Below are 22261 nucleotides of genomic sequence, written 5' to 3'. Positions count from 1 at the left end.
CCCTCCCCCTCCTTTCCTAAACTGTTAGCACCTAAAGGCAGGAACTCTATTCTATCTCCACCAGGTCAGGTTTGCATTTCTCTCATTTCTGGTTCTCCAGTTATTTGCACAGTATCTGGCACCTAATGAGTGACCAATAAACATTTGTGGAACAAGTAAATTCAACGCTGAGTATATCAGGAGTTCATAAAACAGAAGAGATAGTGCCGACAGGCAGTAATAATAGTTATTGCATATTGAGTGTTTGTGAAATGTGAAGCATGCTGGGTTTAGGGCTTTAAGTGAATTATCTTCTTTTATTTTGCCAACAATCCTGAGATATACATACAATTACCACGCTCCTTTTACAAATGAGAAAGCTCAGGCTCAAAGAGGCTGTTTGCCCGAGGTGATATAAAACATTGATCGGGGATTTGAACCCTGGTTGTTCCTACTCCACGATCTGAATCCTTAGTTGCCAGGCTGTGTTGCTGAAACTCAAGTTGGCTGTGTGCTCTGAGAGGGTGCAGCAGGAAGCTCCAGGCCACTGAGCAGCTGTTAGGTAGCACAAATCTTGCTGACTCAGTGAAGGGCATTTTATCATCTCTGAAGAGAGCATGGGAGAGAGAAAAGTGGAAGGCTAGGGGTCTTTCTTTGGGGAAAGAGAAGCAGCAGGATGACACATGAAATAAACTCAGAATCCACATCAGAGCAACCACAGCCCCTGTGTGAGGCAGGCATTTCATCTATCAGCATCATCCTGACAACCAGCTAATTAAACATCTCTGGGGAGAGGGCTCCCATCTCGACTCGCACGGGCAAGGGCAGAGTTCTGAGGCCTGCTCTCTGCATGGGGTTTAGCAAAGCCAGCCTCCCAGATGGCCCGATAATCCCTGAAGCCAGCGTTCACACCCGCGTCCCGCTGGAAACCGGGCAAAGCAGCAGATTAGAGAGAGAGCCAGCTTAGCAGAACAAGAATAATAAGAGCTTACATTTATTGGGCACTTGCGATCAGTCCCAAGCAACTGATTGGTTATTTCATTTAACCCTCCAAAAGAATATAATGAGATGGACGTCATCCCCACGTTACAGACACGGGGCCCAGGGGCAGCAGCTGTGCTGGTTACTTGACTACTGTATCCTACACTCGCTAACCTCTAATCGGCTGGAACTGCAAACTGCATGACCCAGGGCCCTTACCTGGCTAGTTTCTTATTAAGTCCTGCAAATAGAAGGCAGAAAATGGAGAAGAGAGAAACAAAGAGAGACAGACTTCCTTCCTGCTTCCCTGTCCCTGCAGCATCACTCCTATAGCTTCCAGATTTCGGGTACGTCCACTCCCAGTTTTGCCACATCTCAAGAGCAGCAGGAGCAGCCAGGTAGAGGTCTCTTTTCAGAAATCTTAAGCCAAAGGTTATATCCTTAACTACAGTATATTGTAGTTAAGCGCACCAGCCCTCTCTCTCTGTTCGGTCAGCCTCGGGTGGTTGCTGCTACTTCCTCTGGTTACTCTCTCTAGATTTGCCTCTATGTTCCTCTTTGCTCTTTCCGTGTATACTCAGTTCCCTGTATTAAATCCCTCTATCTGAAGCACCTGGGATGGTGTCTGTTTTTATGACTGAACGTCAACTGATACAAAGATGCGAAATACCTCGTCCAACATCACACAGCTAGTAAACAGCACGGTGATGACTGAACCCAGGTGTTCCACAGAAGCTTAAATAGGGCCAAAGTAGATGATCAATACACGTGTGTTGAAATGAACCCGTTTCTTAAGGATCACATCATAATTACATTTTCATTAAAAATAACATCTGTATATAATGCTTTACTGTTTGGAAGGGATTCCATAGCCATTATTCAGAAAGGAAATATATTGTAGTCAAGGATATAACCCTTGGCTTAAGATAGACATTAATTAGATCTCCATTCTGCCATATAATAGCCGTGTGATCGCTGGCACATTACTGAACCTTGCTGAAACTTAGTTTTGTCATCTACGAAATCGGGCTACTAGAAATACCTACCTCAAATAGCGGTTGTGATCGTTTACTTAATGTAATAAAATATATACAACATGTCAAGAACTGCATAGGGTCTGAGATTTTATCCTACTTATAACCTAGCAAGTTAGCTTGTTACTATTTCATGGATTCTGACAGAATACAGGAGACCCCTGGGTCAGAGACAAATGACTTCATTACTCATGACAAAAGCATTAGCCACAGTTGCATGTTGGTTTTCACTGATTGTTCACGCTTCCCAAGTCACATAGGGATGACACCAAGGGCCCAACACGGATGCCTGCACACAGTGGGCTGTGTTACAGAACACGGTGCTTGGGGGATTCGCTGTTTTCATAGTATGCTGAAGTAAGACAACCCTATGTCTGGGGAAAATGTTACCTCATCTGTCAAGCTTGCTCACTGGAAACATAGCTAGGAGGAATAATCCAGGTGAAAAAGGAGTCAGGGCCTTGCATTTTGGGGATATCCAACAAGAACATGCAGGAATATTCAAAGCCCAGGGTGGATTGCCTCTCCCAACCAAATGACTTAGTAAATGATAGTTATTATGAGTCTCATAAAACCCAATCACAAAAGAATACTTACCCCAATTTTTAGTGACTGATTGGCTCAGAGAAGTGAAATGACTTGCTCAATGGTGATACCCTTTGGGGAAGTGGTGGTTTTGAGTTCCGAAATCAGAAATCATAACCCCAAATCCCATGCCCACTCCTATCAAGATGCCTGTTTGTAAGGGAAAGTGGCACACACCATTAGCGCAGGACTGGCTGCATACCTTGAGGGGCTCAGTGTCCATATTGCTAGAATTCTTGAACTTTACAACCAAAGGGGTCCTAAATATAATCTATTCTAGTGGCTTCCAAACCATGTTTACCAGGGACCTTGTTGTCCACTGAGCTTCCTCAGAGGCTACCAAAGGTGGGGAAGGCCTCTATCCAAGCAGCTCCACTTTTATTGGGGTTATGCATAAGATTACTTTGGATTTTCTTAAAAGAGAAGGTATGTTCCTAGAACATCTCAGATTTAACTCAAGTAAATATTTGTTTTGAAGGCTGAGAAGCCAACATGAAGGAATTTGGCCCAATTTACACAATAAGTAACAGAACCAGTTCTCACTTTCGTTCTCTTGGCTTTCAGACAAATGTTCTTTCCACCAGATTGGGAGTGGCCTCAGATAAGTACAAGAGCTGCTATGTAATGAGATGTTCTTCACAAAGCAGACCATACCAAGCTAAGCTCTTTGAATTGCTGGCTAGATGTGACAATGATCCTTCCTACCAGCTACTGCAACACAGTGCCTGAAGTCAGAAAAGCTTGGCATGACTCCCTGGTACACTGGGTAATGAGCTAGTTGATGTCCATTCACTCACTATTTCATTCAAATATTCATTGAGGATCTGTTATATGCCAGGGACTGTGATAATCCCAGGGATACAACTGTGAAAATGATAGATTTTTTTTTAATAAGTTACTAAGACTTTCTTATTTATTCATTTAAAAATATGTATTGAGCACCTACTATAAGTCAACCACTGTGTTAGATACTAAGGGGAATGCCCTCCAAAGATTCCCAGGCTAGTGGGAAAGAGGTAAACAAGAATCTACACCACAGAATGGTTTAAGTGTCAAACAGAGGTGCCTAAGGAAGGAAGGAGAGAGATACACCTCACTGGGCCTTGAGAACCCAGGGGAAGGTCCCTGGAAACACTTAAGATGAAGCTGAAATCTGAGGGACGGAGAGAGTGAGAGTAGCCCTGTTACCTCATCTATAAAATGAGAATAATCATATCTCAGGGACACCATAAAGGTCCAAAGGGACAGCAGTCCGCCCATATCCGTGGGGATACGTTCCAAGCCCCTCAGTGATGCCTGAAACTGTGGATAGTTTCTTCCTATACATACTCACCTATGATAAAGTTTAATTTATAAATTAGGCACAGTAAGAGATTAAAAACAATAACTAATAATAAAAATGGAGCCATTATAACAAATATACGACAATAAAAGTTATATGAACGTGGTCTCTCACTCTAATGACGGATCTGATACCCCAGCCGGCTACCAACTGACTCATGAGTGGGTGGTATATACCATGTGGACACACAGGACAAAGGGATGATTCACCTCCTGGGCAGGACAAAGCTCGACAGTGGGAGATGTCACACTACTCTGAATAGCACACAATTTAAAAACGTATGAATTGTGGATTTCTGAAATGTTCCATCTAGTACTTGCAGAGCACACTTAACCTGAACTGAAACTGGAAACTGAAACTGGGCATAAGGGGGGACCCCTGTATTCATGTGTCCAGCCTGGCACACAAAGATGGCATTCATTGCATGTTACTTTCTCTCCCTGTCTTCATACACACAGGAGCTGACCAGGACCTTACGTCTGTCTGTGGCTGATGACCACTGAAGTCAGCAATCCACATAAGAAGAAATCCTTGTCTCCGGCCTCATTAGCATCAGGGTCCAAGCAAGTAACCAGGGCCAGACACTGGCCTTGGAAAGGAGCCTGCACTGCTAGCCAAGGCATTTGGGAATTTCACCCTGTGGCAAAGACTGCACCAAAGGCCTCCTAAAGCGGTTTCCTCCCCTCCCCCTCCCCCATTGTCTTCCCTCACCCCACCCCCACCCCAGCACCAGGTGATTTATGGCTCACCGAGGGCCTTTTCCCCCCTCGCAGCCCATCTGGCCTTCCTGCCTCAGCCTGCAGGGAGGGTGTAACCCGGTGTCTGCAGCTTTCCAGAAGGTTTCTATGGCAATTATGACAATATCACAGCTACTATGGAGCCACATCATTGCTGACTGAATGAGACAGGAGTTGAAAGGGGAAATTTGGAATTAAATATCAACAACCTAAATCCTTAGAAACGATGACTTGTTTTCCTAATGTTGTTCCTATCAACAGTACAAACAATAACCAAGGACAATTGTTCTTATGCTACCAATTTGAAGAAGGGTTACTTCTCCAATCCTCTGTGGAGGCTGCGGGACGGGCCCCAAGCAAGGGCTTCCTGGCAATATTCAGACATGAGCATCCCACTCATCCGTGGACTCACAGAACAAGCAAACAAGCTCAGCTACAGAAAACAGGCTGGTGGCTGCCGGGGCGGGGGGGGGGGGGGGGGGGGGCGAACTGGGCGCAGGGGGTCAAAAGGTACAAACGTCCAGTCATAAAGTAAGTAAGTCCTGGAGACTAAAGTACAGCATGGGGACTATAGTTAATAACGCTGTATTACATGTTTGAAAGTTTAAGATTGCAGATCTTAAAAGTTCTCATCACAGGAAAAACTAATTCTGTAACTATGTACGGTGACAGATGTTTAGTAGACTTACCATGGTGATCATTTTGCAATATGATATAAACACTGAATCATTAGGTTGTACATCTGAAACTAATATAATGTTGTATGTCAATTATGCCTAAAAATAAACAAAAACAAAATTAAAAATTAAATTAAATTAAAAAGAGCAAGGTAAAATTTTAGGTAGAGGTTAGAGAATAGAGGGGCATAACTAACTGAAAGCTTCGAATTTCTACCACATCACACAGGAGCAGGCTACAGCTGCAAAGGGCTTGGTGTGGCTTGTCAACTGCTTTCTCAAGTCATCGCAAGAACTCTGTAAGGAACTGGGAGATAGAAATGCTTATTTAGGGAAAAGGAGTGGTCAGCATCCATTAATAGTTCCCAAATGCGGAGATGGTCAAGAAAGTGACCACAAAACTGTCCCTCCATTGAGGGTTTCTCTCCAACACTGTGCCTTAATTTTGCTGTGGCCCATATTTTTTTTATGAGAATTTAATCTCTTTTTTTAATCGACTGTGATCTGAGGTTAACTCGAGCAGGGTTCTCTTTGTTGTAACAGAATATGTAAAGCATTTATTCAACTGCAGAAGCAATGCAAGGTCTTCGTGGGAAATGTTGAAAATGTTGCTGAAGAAATAAAAGGAAGCACGTTACCCATCTTCTCTCTGCTCAAAAATACACCACTGCTGAGATTTTGCTCACTATCCCTTCAAGTTTTCACTGTGGCTGAGTGTGGGTTTGGGGCTGTAGACGGGCTCCTGGCTTGGGCTCCTGCAGGCTGCTTACCCTCTCTAGGCCGCAGGTTTCCTACCCAAGGAGTTGATAATCCTTCCTTCAGAGGGCTGAGAGCCCGAATAAACCAGGAACACATTCTCATGCCATTATCCTAATATGGTACCTTTTTTTAAAATCCTCAATTGAGGATATGTTTAATGATTTTTTTTAGAGAGAAAGAAAGGGAGAGAGAGAGAAACATCGATGTGAGAAAGAAACACTGACCAGCTGCCTCCCCTACGCGCCCCAACTGGGGACCGAACCTCAACCTAGGTATGTCCCCTAACTGGCAATTGAACCCACAGCCTTTCGGTTTACCTGGCAACGTTTCAACCAGCTGAGCCACACCAGCCAGGGCTACAGTATCATTTTTAATGTCTCTGTACTATTTCATGTGAATACACCATAAATTATTTATAATACCCTGTTACTGGATCAGTTGTTTCATATATTTACTATTATAATATAGAGTGACTTTTAAAAGTAATCTCCAATCCTTCCTTTTGTTTCCTACATATTATTTAGCAAAGGAGTTTAAGTCAACTAATTTACCCCAAACGTACTGAGCACATGTGGCGGGGTAGACACTGAGGAAGAGCAGTCAGGAGCGCGTGGTGAGTGCCCTTACAGAGCTGAGCTAGTGGGGAGAGTGGAAAGAGCCCTGGGCTGGAAAATGAAAGAAAATTAGTCATCGCTCCAACCTCTCAACTCCCTTCTACTAACTGTATCCCTTGGGCAAGTGATCTAATCTCTCTTTTCTCATTTGTAAAATACATGTAATTCAAGTTCCTCCCTCCAAGGCTTTGTTGTAAATGGGTTAAATTAATAAATGTAAATTGCTTTAAAAAGTGCCTGGCATAGCACTATTCACAACAGCCAAAAAAAATAGAAACCCAAATGTCCATCAGCCTGTGAATGGTTATACTAAGTGTGGTATATCTATTCAGTGGAATATCACAGCCACAAAAAAGGAATGAAGTACAGATACAGGCCACAACATGGAACCTTGAAACACGATGCGAACTGAATGAGCTGGACCAAAAAAAACTAAAAAGGTCACATATTATATGATTCCATTTATATGGAATGTCCAGAAATAGGCAAATCTATAGAGACAGAAAGCAGGTTAGTGGTTCCAGGGGCTGGAGGGAGTGGGGGAATGGGGAGTTACTGCTTGATGAATACAGTTTCCTTTTGGGGTAACGGAAAAGTTCCGGAACAAGATAATGACAACTGCATAACACTGTCAGTGTGTTTCATACCACTGACTTGTACTTTTAACATTATTAAAATTGTAAGTTTTATGTTATATATATATTTTGCTCCTATAAAACAACAAGAACATAAAACAGTGCCTAGCAGACAATACGCACTCAATAAATTTTATTTTTCATCCTTAGTGTTCTCTGAGAGTCTCAGTTTTCCTATTTATAAAGTGAGAGGGAAAAAATAATCTTCAAAATTGTTTCCAGCTCTGAGATTCCACAGTCCAGTTGGAGGCATCTGCCTTGTGCTGGAGAAATCTTTCTATGAATATCCATGCCCTGCCCTCTCCCTCCTCTGGGCTGATGGAGGCCCCGTGCCCCTTTCCCTGAGCATTCACTTTGAAGCTGCCATCACGTCTCTGACACAATTTCTTCAGGTACCTGATGATCTCTGATTGCTGGGGTCCCTGAAGAGGCACATGGGGACTCTCCATAAATACTTGTTGGACCCATGAATGGATGGAAGGAAAAATGAATATATTTGAATAAACCTGAAACACTAATTTAAAAGAATATATGCACCCCTATGCTCACTGCAGTGTTATTCCCAATAGCTAAGATGGACACCCAAGTGTCCATCAGTAGATGAGTGGATAAAAGAACTGTGATACATTTATCAATGGAATACTACTTGGCCCTAAAAAAGAAGGATCTCTTACTCTTTGCAACAGCATGGAGGCACCTGGAGAATATTATGCTAAGTGAAATAAGCCAGGCAGAGAAAGACAAGGACCACGAGATCTCACTCATATGTGGAACCTAATGAACAAAATAAACAAACAAAATAGAAAGAGACTCACAGAGACAGAGAACAGATGGGCAGCTGTCAGACAGGAGGGGGATTGGGAAGAGGGGTGAAAAAGGTCAAGGGATTAAGCAAAAAACCCCACAAAACTCATAGACACAGACAACAGTGTGGTGATTAGCAGAGGGAAAGGGGGGTGGGGGGAGGTAGAAGACGGTATAGGGGTGATGAATGGTGATAGAAGGAGACGTGACTTGGGGCGGTGGACACACAGTACGACATACAGATGATATTATACAATTGTACAGCTGAAACCTATATAATTTTATTAACCAATGTCACCCCAATAAATTCAATTAAAAAAATAAATAGTAAATAAAGAGAATTTTAAAAAAGAAAAGAAAATGAATGAAAGAGTGACTGCTTAGCCAATGATTCTCACTGCGTGCCTCACGCCCCAGCTGAATCGCTAACCCCTAAGTCGGATTTCCTGCAGGGAGCGCACAGCTTCCAGAAGGTCATAAACACATGCCTAAGTACACCCACCCCTTCCCTGAGAACTCCTAATCTCACTGTTATTGGACAAGCCATTATTTCAGCTCCCAAAGCTCCACAGTTTTAACCTGTTGACATGTCTTAAGAGCAAGGCTAGCATTCCCCGTGCATTTAATCAGGGCACGTCCTGCTAACACTCCCTAAAGGCGCTCTCCACCTTTTCCTCTTTTCGCAGCTCCCAGCTGTTTGCTCCTTTCCCTAGTGCCCCGGAAAGGCCTTATTGTAAGTCTGACCTCCCTTTTCCTCATCACTGGGGCTTTATTTATTGCTTCCCCACTGTTATTTCCAGGCTATCCTCTCCAACCTCCCCCTCTCTCCTGCCTTTGTTCTTTGCAGGCCTTGCCTGCACTTCACATATGGGCGTTCGAAAATGCCTTGCATTGTCCTCTGCGCTGGCAGATACGTATTTATTTTTAATTTGCTCCTCCAATCTGAGACATACAGAGAGGGGGAACCGGTGCTCCTTGTTGGGTCTTTAGATTGTTTCAGATAGTTACCATATCTACTTCAAATGTCTGAATCTTTTCATATTGAAAAGTTGCTAGGACTCACTCTGCCTTTCTAACACACATGCAAACACACACACACACACACGCACACAGGCACACACACACACATGTGCCCCCTTTTTCGTATTCAAGACCAGGGTCAGCAAACTATTGCCCTTGGGCCAAATCCAGCTCACCACCTGATTTTGTAAATCAAGTTTAATTGGCACATAGCCACCCCATTCATTTACATATTGTCCGTCCATGCTTTTGCTATACAGAGTTTACTCTTTGGGACAGACACCTTATAGCTTGTGAAGCTTAAAATATTTACTATTTGGACCGTTACAGAAAAACTTTACAGACCCCTGTTGTGCACAATTGAGGGACATCCTGTAAATGCAAATTCTTAGCTGACAGCACGCATAGCCAGATACTGCCTTTATTTCAAATCCCCCACACCCATTTCAAACTCCCTGCTAGCCACCCTATAATCTCACTAAAAAGTCCCCTAAGTGCACCCCTGGCTGGCTGCCAGGCTCTCCCCTGGTGGTGTGTAGGAGAGAACTGTTTCTCTGGAAAGGTTTTCCCTCCCTAACAACTGTGTTTTTTCCCTTCTCACTCAGTATCCATCTATCATACAGCTTTCCATGTTGTTGGTTTTATTAATTTCTATCTTAATGACAGGATGTAGGAATATTAGAGGAAAACAGCCCCTCCCGAGCCCACTTCCAACTCAAAGTAAACATTGCATCTTTTCTCTTCGGACATAGTCTAACTGCTTGAAAACAAAACACTTGGTTCTGTCTTTGATAGAGACTGTCCAGAATGGGCCCTGTGTGGGCTCCAGGGTCTCGTAGACCTAGATTGGAGCCCGATCTCTGCCGCCATCCTTTGAATACCACCAGGCCTTGGTGGGTGCCTTTCAATCAGATCAACCCCTCCAGCAAGCCATAGCACCCAATAAAAATTATCATTAGGCACTTGGGACAACTATCCTAGTCCCTCTTGGCTCCTTCCTTCCCTTTCTCTATCTCCTGGTGGCTTTCTAGGGACTCAGAGCTTCTGATGTTTTCTGCTTTAGCTACGGTGTTCTCCTTTTGGACTTGACCAAATTCTGCTTTCCTATTTTGATTCTGTGAGCCCCATCCTCTCCCTCTGCAGAAAGTCCCACAAGCAGAGATTTTATTTTAATTAATCCTCTTAGCCACGTCAGTTTTAGGTGCTGGATGTCATTCAGTACCGATGCTTATCCGCCTCCATATAAAATAGCAACGCGGTGTCGCAGGAGCCATCGGACAAGTCCCAGAACTGAAATCCTGAACTTGTTTCTAGTTGCATGATTACAGGAAGTCAAGTAGCTCCGCCGAGATTCAGTCTCTCTTCCAGACTCTGTAGATATTAATACGTGTTTTGTAGAGTTATGGTGAGGGTTAGACAGCAGTGCCTTGCATACATAAGTACTCCACAAATGGAACTTTTCATTAGGACACACCTGAACTTCATATTTGTGTCCCCAAATCCAAGGAACGGTAAAAGTCCAAGAGATTATGATGAGAACTACTTTGGTACAGTCAATTCTGTTCTTTTAGCGGGTCTCCTTTTCATAACTTTAACTTTCTATGTTTTCATCTGCAGCTAAGATTTAAAATCTTCTTCCTGTGTCTTTTATTTTTGCCCCCACGTCCCTGGTTCTTGTGGCCCCTTAATCTCAGCCACAGCTGAGCAATGTGGCCCAGGCTGCACCCCTCTTTCTTACTGGATTTAAACAAAAGGCTTCCCTGGCTTTCAACACTCTGGAGTCCTGCCTGTGAAACTTCCCGTAGGAAGCAGCCATCCCATGCTCAGTGTCCCTGCAGCACGGGAATGACCACACCACATGCAGTCATGTCCAGGAATTTTCCATTGTCAAATAGTAATGAAATGAATATGTACAAAGATTTACCTATAAGGAGGTCAATCGCCTTATTTATAATAGCAAAAGAAGAGAAAATAAAAGTAAAATCAAAACTGAAACCCCCCATAAATATCCTATTAAAAAGATATTTAATACAAGACACGTCACAATGGAGTAGTATATAACCATTGTAAATTATGCTTTAGAAAAGTTTGATTCCCCATGAAGATGCCATAATTACTCAAGTTTAAAAATGTAATTTAGAGTTTCCAGTCTGGCATTAGGAGCTTAGATGTTTCCATTCCATCCAAACAAGTAAAAAACTGAGCAAACTAACAAATTAACAACTTTTCGTACACCCAGCAGAAAGGTAAGATCACAGGGGAAACTGCTACACCAAAACTTAGGGAGATAGGTGGATACAGAAAATCGCAATTGACCCCTGCAGAAATCCATAAGCAAAGACTTTCATGGGAACCAGCTGGGGTACGAAAACCTGAACTGCTGTTGAAAAATTGCTGGAGACTCAGTGCAGAAAGCTCTGAGAGATAAAAACTCCAAAGGGGCCCTGGCCATGTGGCTCAGTTGGTTGGAACATGGTCCCGTACCCTGAAAGGTTGCAGGTTCGATTCCTAGTCAGATCACATAACTAGGTTGCGGGTTCAATCCCCCGTTGGGGCGTGTATGGGAGGCAGCTGATCTCTCTCTTTCTCTCTCTCCCTTCCCTGCTTTCTAAAATCAATAAGCATGTCCTCAGGTGAGAATTAAAAAAAAAAAAATATCCAAAGGGATTCAGTTATCTGAAGGCCCTCACAGTTTTACAACCGTAACCTCCAAGAGCCCTACTAGGCCCTCATGGTGACTATCAGAGAAAAGTCTCCTCCTGCTTCTGGAGGGGACTCTGAGAAGCATGCTAAGTCTACAGTCCAGGACCAGGAGCTCACCAAAAGACTAAGTCCTAACCATAGGACTACAGAATGCTTCCTGACCCTCCACACCTTACCACTGCATTACTAAAGGTCATCATGTCCACCTTTCAACAAAAAAAGTACCAGGCATGCTAAAAGGCAAAAAACACAGAAGAGACTGAACAAACATCAGAGCCAGAGTCAGAAATGGCAGGAATGTTGGAATTATCAGACCAGAAATTTAGAAAAACTATGATTAATATGTTTCAATGGAAAAAATAGACAACATGCAATAACAAACAGATAATGTAAACAGAGAGATGGAAGTCCTAACAAAGAATTAAAAATGCAAGAAATGAAAAACACTCTAACAGAAATAAAAGATGCCTTTGATGGGCTCTTTAGTAAATTAGACATGGCTGAGGAAAGAATCTCTGAAATGGAGGATGTAACAATAGAAAGTTCTAAAGTTGAGCAAAGAGAAAAAAAAGACTAAATAGAACAGAACAGAATATTCAAGAACTGTGAGACAACTACAAAAGGTGTGACATACACATAATGGTATTACCAGAGAAGAAAGAAAGAAAGAAACAGAAACATTATTTAAAGTAATAATGACTGCCCAGCGGTTGAGCGTTGACCTAGGATCTAGGCGATCGGGTTCAATTCCCGGTCAGGGCACATGCCTGGGGTGCGGGCTAGGTCCCCAGTCACGGGCATGCAGGAGGCAGCTGATCAATGACTCTCTCATCATTGATTTTTATATCTCTCTCTCTCCCTTTCCTTTCCTCTCTCTGAAATCAATAAAGATATATTTTAAAAAATAAAGTAATAATGACTGAAAATTCCCCCATAATTAATGTCAGATACCAAACCATAGGTGGGGGAAGCTCAGAATACCCAGGCATATACGAATTATATCCAAATATCCTCAGAAATCATACAAACAAGAAGACAATAGGGTGAAATATTTAATGTGGTGAGAGAAAAAGAAAACACCAACCTAGAATTCTGACCTTGCAAAACATCCTTAAAAAGTGAAGGAGAAATAAAGACTTTCTTAGACAAGCAAAACTGAGGGAATTTGTTGGCAGTAGATCTGCCTCACAAAAAATGTTAAAAGTTCTTCATAGAGAAGGAAAATTATATAGGTCAGAAACGTGGATCTACACAAAGAAAGGAAGAGCACTGACAAATGAGTAACTGAGGATAAAATTAAAACATTTATTTTTTGTATTCTTAATTGATCTAACATAACAGTTTGTTCAAAATAGTAACAGCAACAATGTATTCACTTATGTATGTGTGTGTGTATATATATATATATATGCTTATATATAAATCAGATGAATAATGGCAAAAGAAATTTTAAAATATTTTGGGCTAAATAAAAGTAAAAATACAACATATCAAAGATTCTAGGATGCAATTAAAACAGTACTTGGAAGGAAATTTATAACATGGAATACATATATTAGAAAAAAGAAAGACCTAAAATCAATAGTGTAAGCTGCCATCTTAGAAAACCAGAAAAAGAAGAAAAATTAGACTCAAAGTAAGCAGAATAAAAGAAAGAATAAAAATTAGAACATAAATCAATAAATTTGAAAACAAGAAATCAATAAAGAAAATTAACAAAACCATAAACTGGTTCTTTGAAAAGATCAATGATTGATAAACTTCCAGCTAGGATAACTAGAAAACAAAAAAGAGAGAAGACACAAATTATCTATATCAGAAATGAAAGAGGGAACATCACTACAGAGCCCATGGGTATTATACGGATCACAGAGCAATATTATGAACAATTCTACACCCACAAATTTGATAACATAGATGAAATGGACTAAATCCTCAAAGGACACAATCTGCCAAAACTCACAAAAAAGGAAATTGACAATCTGAATAGACCTATATTTATTAAATAAATTGAATCAGTAATTAATAATCTTCCAAAACAGACAGCACCAAGCCCATATGGGTTCACTGGTGAACTCTACCAAACATTTAAGGCAGAAATTATACCAATTCTCTACAATCTCTTCCAGATGTCAGAAGCAAAGGGAATACTACTTAATACATTCTACGAAGGCAGCATTATCTTAATGCCAGAACCAGACAGACACTACAGAGAAAACTAGAGATCAATATCTCTCATGAACATAGAGGCAAAAAATTCTCAACAAAATATTAGCAGATCAAATCCAGCAATGTACAAAAAAAACTATACAACACAACCAAGTGGGATTTACCCAAGGTATGAAAGACTGGTTCAGTATTAGAAAATGAATGTAGTCCATCACATCAACAGACTAAAAGAGGAAAAATCACATGATCGTATCAATAGACGCAGAAAAAGCATTTGACAAAATCCAGCACCCGTGCATAAAAATTCTCAGCAAACAAAAAAAAGATGGGAACTTCCTCAACTTGATAAAGAACATCTACAAAAACCTACAGCTAACATCATACTTAATGGTAATAAACTGGAAGAAACTGACACTTACCCTACTTCAAGACTTACTATAATGCTAAGTAATCAAGACAATGGGGTATTGGCCAAAGAACAAACAAATTGATTAATGGAAAAGAATGCATAGCCTAGAAATGGACCCATATAAATACATATAGTAAACTTATCTTTGATAAAGAAGGATAGGTAATACAATGTAGCAAAGATAGTCCTTTTCAACAACTGGTGCTAGAACAACTGGAACCCAAAACAATCTAGGCACAGAGCGTATTCCATTCACAAAAAATTATCTCAAAATGGATCACAGACTTGCACATAAAATGCAAAACTATAAAAAACTTCTAGAAGATAACACAGAAGAAAACCTGGATAAACTTGGGTATGGCAATGACATTTTACATACAGAGCCAAAGGCACAATCCATGAAAGAAATAACAGGAACAAACCAATTTAAAAAGGGTCAAAAGACCTGAAAAGACACCTGACCAAAGAAGATATACAGATGTCAAGTAGGCATACAAAAAAAGAAAGAAAAAATGCTTCACGTTGGATGTCATTAGGGAATTGCAAAATAGAGCAACAATGAGATACCCCTATACATCTATTAGAGAGACCAAAATCCAAACCACTGACAATACCAAATTGTGGGTGAGCATGTGGAGCAACGGGAACTCTCATTCATTGCTGGTGGGAACGTACAATGGTACAGCCACTTTGAAGGTCAGTTTGGAGATGTCTTTAATAACTAAATGTACTCTTACCATATGATTCAGAAATCACACTCCTTGGCATTTACTCAAATGAACTGAAAATGTATGTCTACGCTAAAAGCTGCATGCGGATGTTTATACCATCTTTAGTCCTAACTGCCAAAACTTGGAAGCAAACAAAATGTCCTTCAGTAGGTGAGTGGATAAATAAACTGTAGGACATCTAGACAATAGAGTATCATTCAGTGCTAAAAAGAAATGAGCTATCAAGCCATGAGAGGACATGGAGGAAGCTTACATGCTTCTTACCAAGTAAAAGAAGCCAGTCTAAAAGGGCTACTAATGACCCTAATATTAGAACCACTGACTGGTATGGCTTTGGTCTAAAGATCCCAGACTTATAAGCACTCAGCCTATTGGGTGGGCAAGACGAGCTACTGGGGTACAAGAAGAAAAGATCAGGATTTCTATTGGGACTTATGCTATCTCATCCTTTTTAGTTTGTACTTTTTATTTGTATTGTATAATAGTTAAAAGACATCAATAGCCTGGCCGGGCGTGGCTCAGCGGTTGAGCGTCGACCTAGGATCCAGGCGATCGGGATTCGGTTCCCGGTCAGGGCACATGCCCGGGTTGCGGGCTCGATCAATGACTCTATCATTGATGTTTCTATCTCTCTCTCTCTCCTTGCCTCTCTCTGAAATCAATAAAGATATATTAAAAAAAAAAAAGACACCAATACATGATTTGTGTATGTAATTTATATAGATGCAGAGACGTATGTCATTTGCATAGAGGAAAACAATGAAAAACATTTCTAGGGCATTGCCACAGTGACCACCTGGGCCAGCCCCGTCGTTTCAGGAAGGAGGGAACTAAAGCTCAGAGAGAAGGGCGGTAACTTGCCCAAGGGGTACAGCTGGTTAAAGGTGGGGTCTCCAAGCCGAGACTGCTAATGCTTTATCTAGTTATTTTGATTTGGTGGGGGTTTTGTTCCGTCCCATCTCATTGTATCTTGATGGAGTATAACTGTTCTTTGAATACCTGTGAGTTCATGTTAAGGAGTACAGATAAATTTTAATGTCACATTTTCCTAGAAGTTTGACTTTTAAAAAGGGCTTACACACCTATAGGGCCTTCTGTCTCCTCTCAAAACCGGAAGGCTGAGCCCCCAGGCATGGATGGCCTTCTCCACAGCCAGAGTCCCTTTCCTAGTGAGCTTCACGCACCCTCTCCCAGGAACACTGCTAGAAGGGATAGTGCCCCGTGGAGATAAATCTCAGGAGACTCAGCTGTAGAAATCACTGACAGAAAAGCATCCGAGACAGTCTCTGGCCGTCTTAAACTTTACTTACGAGAGCCGTCAGCACAATCCTGTCTCCAGGGACCATTACTTTGAGGGAACCCTGCCAATCGCAGCATTACTTGGAAGGCACACTTTTTATGTTTCTCAAACGCCTACTGTCAAACTAAACCAGAGTTCTGAAAAGTTCCAAACACTCCCAAGCTGGGGGAGGCAAACATACTCCCAGATTCTGCATAGCCCGAGGGCCAGGTAAGCAAGAGCCTTTCCCCCAGCTTGGTGCAAACCCTCACATGTCAGAGCAGCCTTGTAAAATTAGTTTACACTCCAGGGCCTGGACTCTGAGGGCTAGAGAGGCCCTTATAAAGTTAGACTTCTATTTTCAGCTGTCTTCCTTTGTGCAGGGTTAGGAAGAGAACTCCAGTGTCCCAGAGTCCTTTTGGAAGCGTATCACCCAGGACCAAAAGGCACATGACAAATGGTCAAAAGTTAACAGCCACGTCTCATTTGTTTAAGTTCTCTCCTCCAACACCCCTGCTGACTTCACAAAGGGAACATCTTGCCCGAAAGTGGCCCACATGGGAAGCAGGGAACTAGAAATGACCCCCAGCTCCTGAAAGGGAGTGATCAATACACACACGTAATCACAAGTGTCATTGCTCTGTTCCCACTGGATGATAGTCTTTGCAGTATCATTTGCTCTTGGCAGACCATATATCATCACTCTCCTCCCTTTAGTAATTTCTTCACTGCAAGAACAATTCGGGAAACCATCTTGAGAAATGGTGGAAAATATTTACTTTTCACAAAGAATTGCTTTTTCTGCCCTGAGTGTTGAAAATGATAAAAAGGTTCCAGATCTTGGCTATTGTAAATAATGCTGCAATGGACATAGGGGCACATATATTCTTTCAAATTAGTGTTTCGGGATTCTTAGGATATGTTCCCAGAAGACTAAAATACACAAACACACACACACACACACGACATTTGTTAAAACTCAGAGAACTATGTGCTTCAAAGGGTAATTTTTTACAGGATGTAAATTATACCTCAATAAATCCAATTTTAAAAACTTACAAATAAAAAGTTGTGTGAGCCACCCATGAAGGATTTTGGCAATATGAATGCCCATGATGAGAAAAATCTAACTATAAAATTTAACAAGGTGTTTACAGGTAGGTCCAGACCACCACATAAACACCCAAATTTAGCATTAGAAATATAACTCAGAAACATTTTTATACTTTTATTCTGCCAAACACTTTTGTTATTTAATTCTTTCATAATTTTTCCTTAATTAACTAAATGCATTTTCTGATGGTGGGAGTTATGAGTAGGTATGCTAGAGAGAGACAAAGCCAATTTTGAGTTATTTGAGACATTAAAAAAAACCCTCTCTTTTGATAACCTTGCAATCAGCTTGTAAGAAGAAGGATTTGGCAGCAACTATTTTTAAGGGTGAGCAGCTGATCTCCAAGTGGCCTGAATGAGGGCCGGTGGCAAGATGGAGGAGGGTTTCCAGGGCCCTGGCGGGAAGATCTGTCCTGGCCCCGCATTGTAGTAACATGTGTCAGGAGCAAACACAATGGCCAGAACCATTGCATTTAAATAAAGAAGCAGCCTCCCAGTCTGGAACCACTTAGAGAACCTGGCTTTCAATTTCCTTATCTGTAAAATCACTTTCTATAAGAAAAAAAAGGGGGAAATGTACACACACACACATAGAGAGAGAGAGAAAGAGCTAGAAAAGAGGTACTTGCTATCAAATCTGCAGATGACCAATGGCTGGGGACAGGGGTGCTGTATCATAGAATTAAGGTTCAAAATTTTTGTGGTATAATAGAAAGATGAGCTAAGATGGTGATGAATATTATAGCAGGAAGAAAAATAAAATCCTATAGTTGAAGTATTTTTTTTCATTTTGGTTTTAAGTCTAGTTGCACCAGCACAGAATGGAGAGCTTGTGTGAAAAGTTTCTGCGGGCTTGAGTGACAGGGAATTGGAGACAATAGCAGGACATGGGCGCTGAATTAGTAGGTGGGATCCTGGACTACAAAAGCATATGTTGGGTATAAATCAAGGCAATTACCTAGCCTAATGTATTTGCCATGGCCATATCCCATCTGGAGCACTGTGTTCAGTCTGGGCACTGTATTTTGGGCAGAATATTTACAAAATATAGTATAACCTGAAAAGGAAGTCAGAATGGTGAGAGACACATATAAGGAAGGCTGACTAAGCTAGACATGATAAATAACAATGGGGATTTTAGAGAGAATGGTATCACTGTCCTCAAACATATAAAGGGCAGTAAAAATTGAAGTGTAATAGTAATTAGGATGTATTGAGTACTTTTTATGGGCAAAGTAGTCACTGTTATCCACATTTTGAAGGTGAGCAAACTGTGGCATAAAGCCAAGGTACATGGTTACAGTGACATCATTTGTAAGGGTTGAGCCAGGTTTCACCCCAGTAACCCATCCCCAGATCTGGGAGAGATATTAAAACTATTTTCTAAATATTTCCAATCTCTGTCTTACAGGATCGTGGTAAGATTTCCCTTTCCCAATTCTTTTGAAGTCAGGCACACACTAATGATTTGCTCTGGCCAATGAAATCTGAGCAAAGGCCATGTTTGTGACTTCTGAGACTTCTGTGAGGGAGTTTAAGAGTCTGTGAGCAATCTGCCACATGCTCTTCCCACCGTGATTGTGTGGACACGGAACCTCCATCAATTTAGGTCTCTGAGGTGCAATGATCAACAGAGCTGCCCTGCTGACCCAAGCTTGCCAAGTGGCAGGAGCAAGAAATGAACTGCTATTGATTGATTAAGGCATGGAGATCTAGGGATCGCTTGTTACTATAGCATTCCCCAGCCTGTTCTGACAGATACATGAGCCCAGATGCTTAAAATCATTAAAATATTTCAGAATAAGGAAACATATTTATTCTTCTATTTCCAATGGTCACAACTAAGAATAGTTTATAAAAACTACAAGTAGGCAGATTTAGGCTTACTTTAACTTTCTTTAGTAAAGTTGTCTAAAAGTTGCTTCACGAGGGAGAGAGCACCCTGATAATGGCAGTATTTAAACCGAGGCCAGATGATCATCTGGCTTTTATGTAGCAAAATATATGGCTTACTTAAGGAGGTTTATGTATCAAACATTTATGGAGCGCACCTCCAATGTACCAGGTATTTCAGTCACAAAGATAAAGCCAAACACATAACCCCTGTCCTCAAGGAAATAACCATCAAGTACAGAAGCAGATAACCTATGCCGTCTCTTCTAACACTGTGATTCGACCAAATTAGAGATAATAACATGGCCTGGATGAAGCTGACAGCAAGCCCGAACTTACAAATAGCCACGTGGCACAAGAAATCCTGCTGATGTTTAGGTTGTATTATTATTTTTCAATTAGGAGCCCAAAGTATAGGGTTTCCAAAGGGAAGGAGAAAGAGAATTGCTGGGTTTAAAGGAGGAACATTTTCCTTTCTCTAGTTGCCATTCTTACATCTTGCAAACCAGGCATATTATCTGGCTTACATCAGGGGTGTTCCAGAAAGGGAATGGCACTGACTCACAGCGATGGCTACTGACCTTTTCCATCCTTTCTCCCACCCCTGAGAGTCAGGAAGGGGACTGTTCAGCACTGATCCACTCAGACTTGAAGACAGGCAATGACCATCCTATAGGGCCATTCTTTAGTTTACAAATCAGTTTCCAAAAGATCTGAAGTTTTTCCTCAAAGAGTATTTGAGTAGGGCCTAGCGGAATCCCATATTCTAAGGATGAAGTGACAATCACAAACTGAGTGACTCCAAGGGACACCGATATTATTTCCCAATGGCACTTTCAAACAGGACCTGCTTTTCCATGGTGGTATCAATAGTTAAAGGTTTGTTTGGTTTTTTTTAAAACTTCCAAAAACCAAACAGTGGAGACGGATGTGCTGTGCTGTCCTTTCCCTGGCTCTCTGCATTTTCATGGAAAAATGTCTGAAACGTGGGTAAGCATTAACTGTAATTGCTCTGAGGCAAACATTTCCATTTCAGGTTATTATTCATAACAGTATTGGTGCAGAGTAATATATGCGGCTGGATTTTGCAGCCATAATCTAGACAAGGGTGACGTATCTGATTACCATTGTCCCTCAACTGAAAAGCATGGGTTTGAACTTTGAATACCCCAGCTGTGCCCAGGCCCTGAATTTTCTGAACTACAGTTCTGATTTTTCTATAAAATAAATAAATCAGGGCAAGCTGGATTTCAGTGCCATGCCTTCAGTCAGTTCAGTGTGACATAAGTTTCTCAAAAATACAGACAGAAGAAACTGGCTTTGGCACACGTAAGAGCAGCAGGGAAAACTTGCAGCTCGTGCTAGTTTAATGTGCACCCTTCACACTCTCGCCTATTTTAAAAAATGCAATGACATTCTTCCAGAGACAGCTGGATCCTTGTGGTACCCAGGCTTGTGCCAAGCCCTGTACACAAATACACACTTTACAAACACAGATGTGAAATGTCCATCCAGGACATGAGTGAGGCATGGAGATTCGATTGTTTAGTCCGGTGGCTCTACACCTAAAAGTTTCAGAAGCAGAGCTGATATTCCAAGAGTGAGAGGGGAGACCCCCCATCCTTTCCTCTGGACACTATGGAGATGACCCCATTTTCCCAGCACCAGTTTGCCCTCTGCCCTGATGACCCGGGTTGAGATTGAAGGGCCGGAGTGGAGGCCAAGACAACTGTGTGTAGTTACTCAGACGAGAGGAGAGCTGGAAATCACTAAGCCTTCCTGGACTGGCCGGGCTGACACACCCACCCAGAACCCATGGCCCCGGGGTGCAAGAGCGAGGCAGGAGGACCTGCGCGCAATAAGATGCTGAAATTGGGGACACGCGCGAATCCAGGTCCGGGCTGGGAGGTCACGCTATGCTCAGCGGAGGGTGCCCTTTCCCTCTCCTAGTCCCCGGTCTCGGTGCAAAGTGAGCCAAAGAAAAGTTGTGCCCGGGCCATGGCGCCCCTGGCTGCACAGGGAAGGACGGCAGACGGAGAGGAGCCCCGGGCCCCTTACCTTGTCCTTGGGACCGAGGTTCTGCAAAACCTCCTTGCCGGTGGCGCTCCGGATCTCCACCCCGGTGGGCGCGGGGGCGGCGGGCGCGGGCTCCCGGCTCTCCTCCCGGCCTTGGCCCCTGCGCGGGGAGTCCCCTTCGAGCCCGGGCCGGCTCCCCGCGCCGCGCCCGCTGCCCTGGCCGCTCCGGGGAGTCTTCGCGCCCCGCTGCCCCACGCTCAGGGCATCGAAATCCAGCGTCTTGCTCTCGAAGGCGCCCTCCACGTTGCAGAACATGCCGCCGTACTTCTGCCGCGGGACCTGGTCCGTGGTGCCCGGCCTGGCCAGGTACACGGGCAGATCATCTTCGTGGGAGCTGTCCCAGCCTCTCCGGCCCGAGGCCATGGTTCCAGCGACGGCGGCCCGCGGCTTTTCTTCCCCGAGGCGGAGAGGGCAGCCGGCGGCAGCGTGCGCCCGGCCACAGTGGCTGGGGCGGGGGGAGGCGCCTGAGCCCTCGCCAGAGGCGGCAGTGCTGCGCCCCGCTGCCCGTCCCCAGCCAGGCGCGCGCAGGGGCCGGCGCGGGGCGCGCTCCGCTCGGGACCCTCGCCGCGCGGTGGCCGCGCGTCCTCCGGCACCGGGGACCCCCACGCCACGCCTCACCTGCCTCGCGTCCTTGCTGCCCACGGAAAGTGGGAATCCCAACTTGCCGCGCGTGCACACACGGGCGCGCGCGCACACTTCCCGCTGGCCCCACAAGCCCAGA

At 43.0% G+C, this 22261-nt stretch overlaps 1 protein-coding gene across 1 annotated transcript in view; it reads right to left on the bottom strand.

Annotated features, from left to right (window-relative positions):
• Positions 1-21976, bottom strand: part of DPYSL3 (dihydropyrimidinase like 3) — a 104247-nt gene extending 82271 nt beyond the window's left edge. The window contains exon 1 of the mRNA XM_016202911.2: positions 21523-21976. Coding sequence (XP_016058397.2) covers positions 21523-21903 — 381 coding nt within the window. The 5' untranslated portion in view covers positions 21904-21976. The remainder of the gene's footprint in view (positions 1-21522) is intronic.
• Positions 21977-22261: the final 285 nt, after the last annotated feature.

This window comes from Miniopterus natalensis, chromosome 4 (assembly GCF_054644295.1).
Source record: "Miniopterus natalensis isolate mMinNat1 chromosome 4, mMinNat1.hap1, whole genome shotgun sequence".
Taxonomy (NCBI): Eukaryota; Metazoa; Chordata; class Mammalia; order Chiroptera; family Miniopteridae; genus Miniopterus; species Miniopterus natalensis.
The sequence above is the reverse complement of the archived record's forward strand: the minus strand, read 5'-3'. Positions and strand labels throughout refer to the sequence as shown.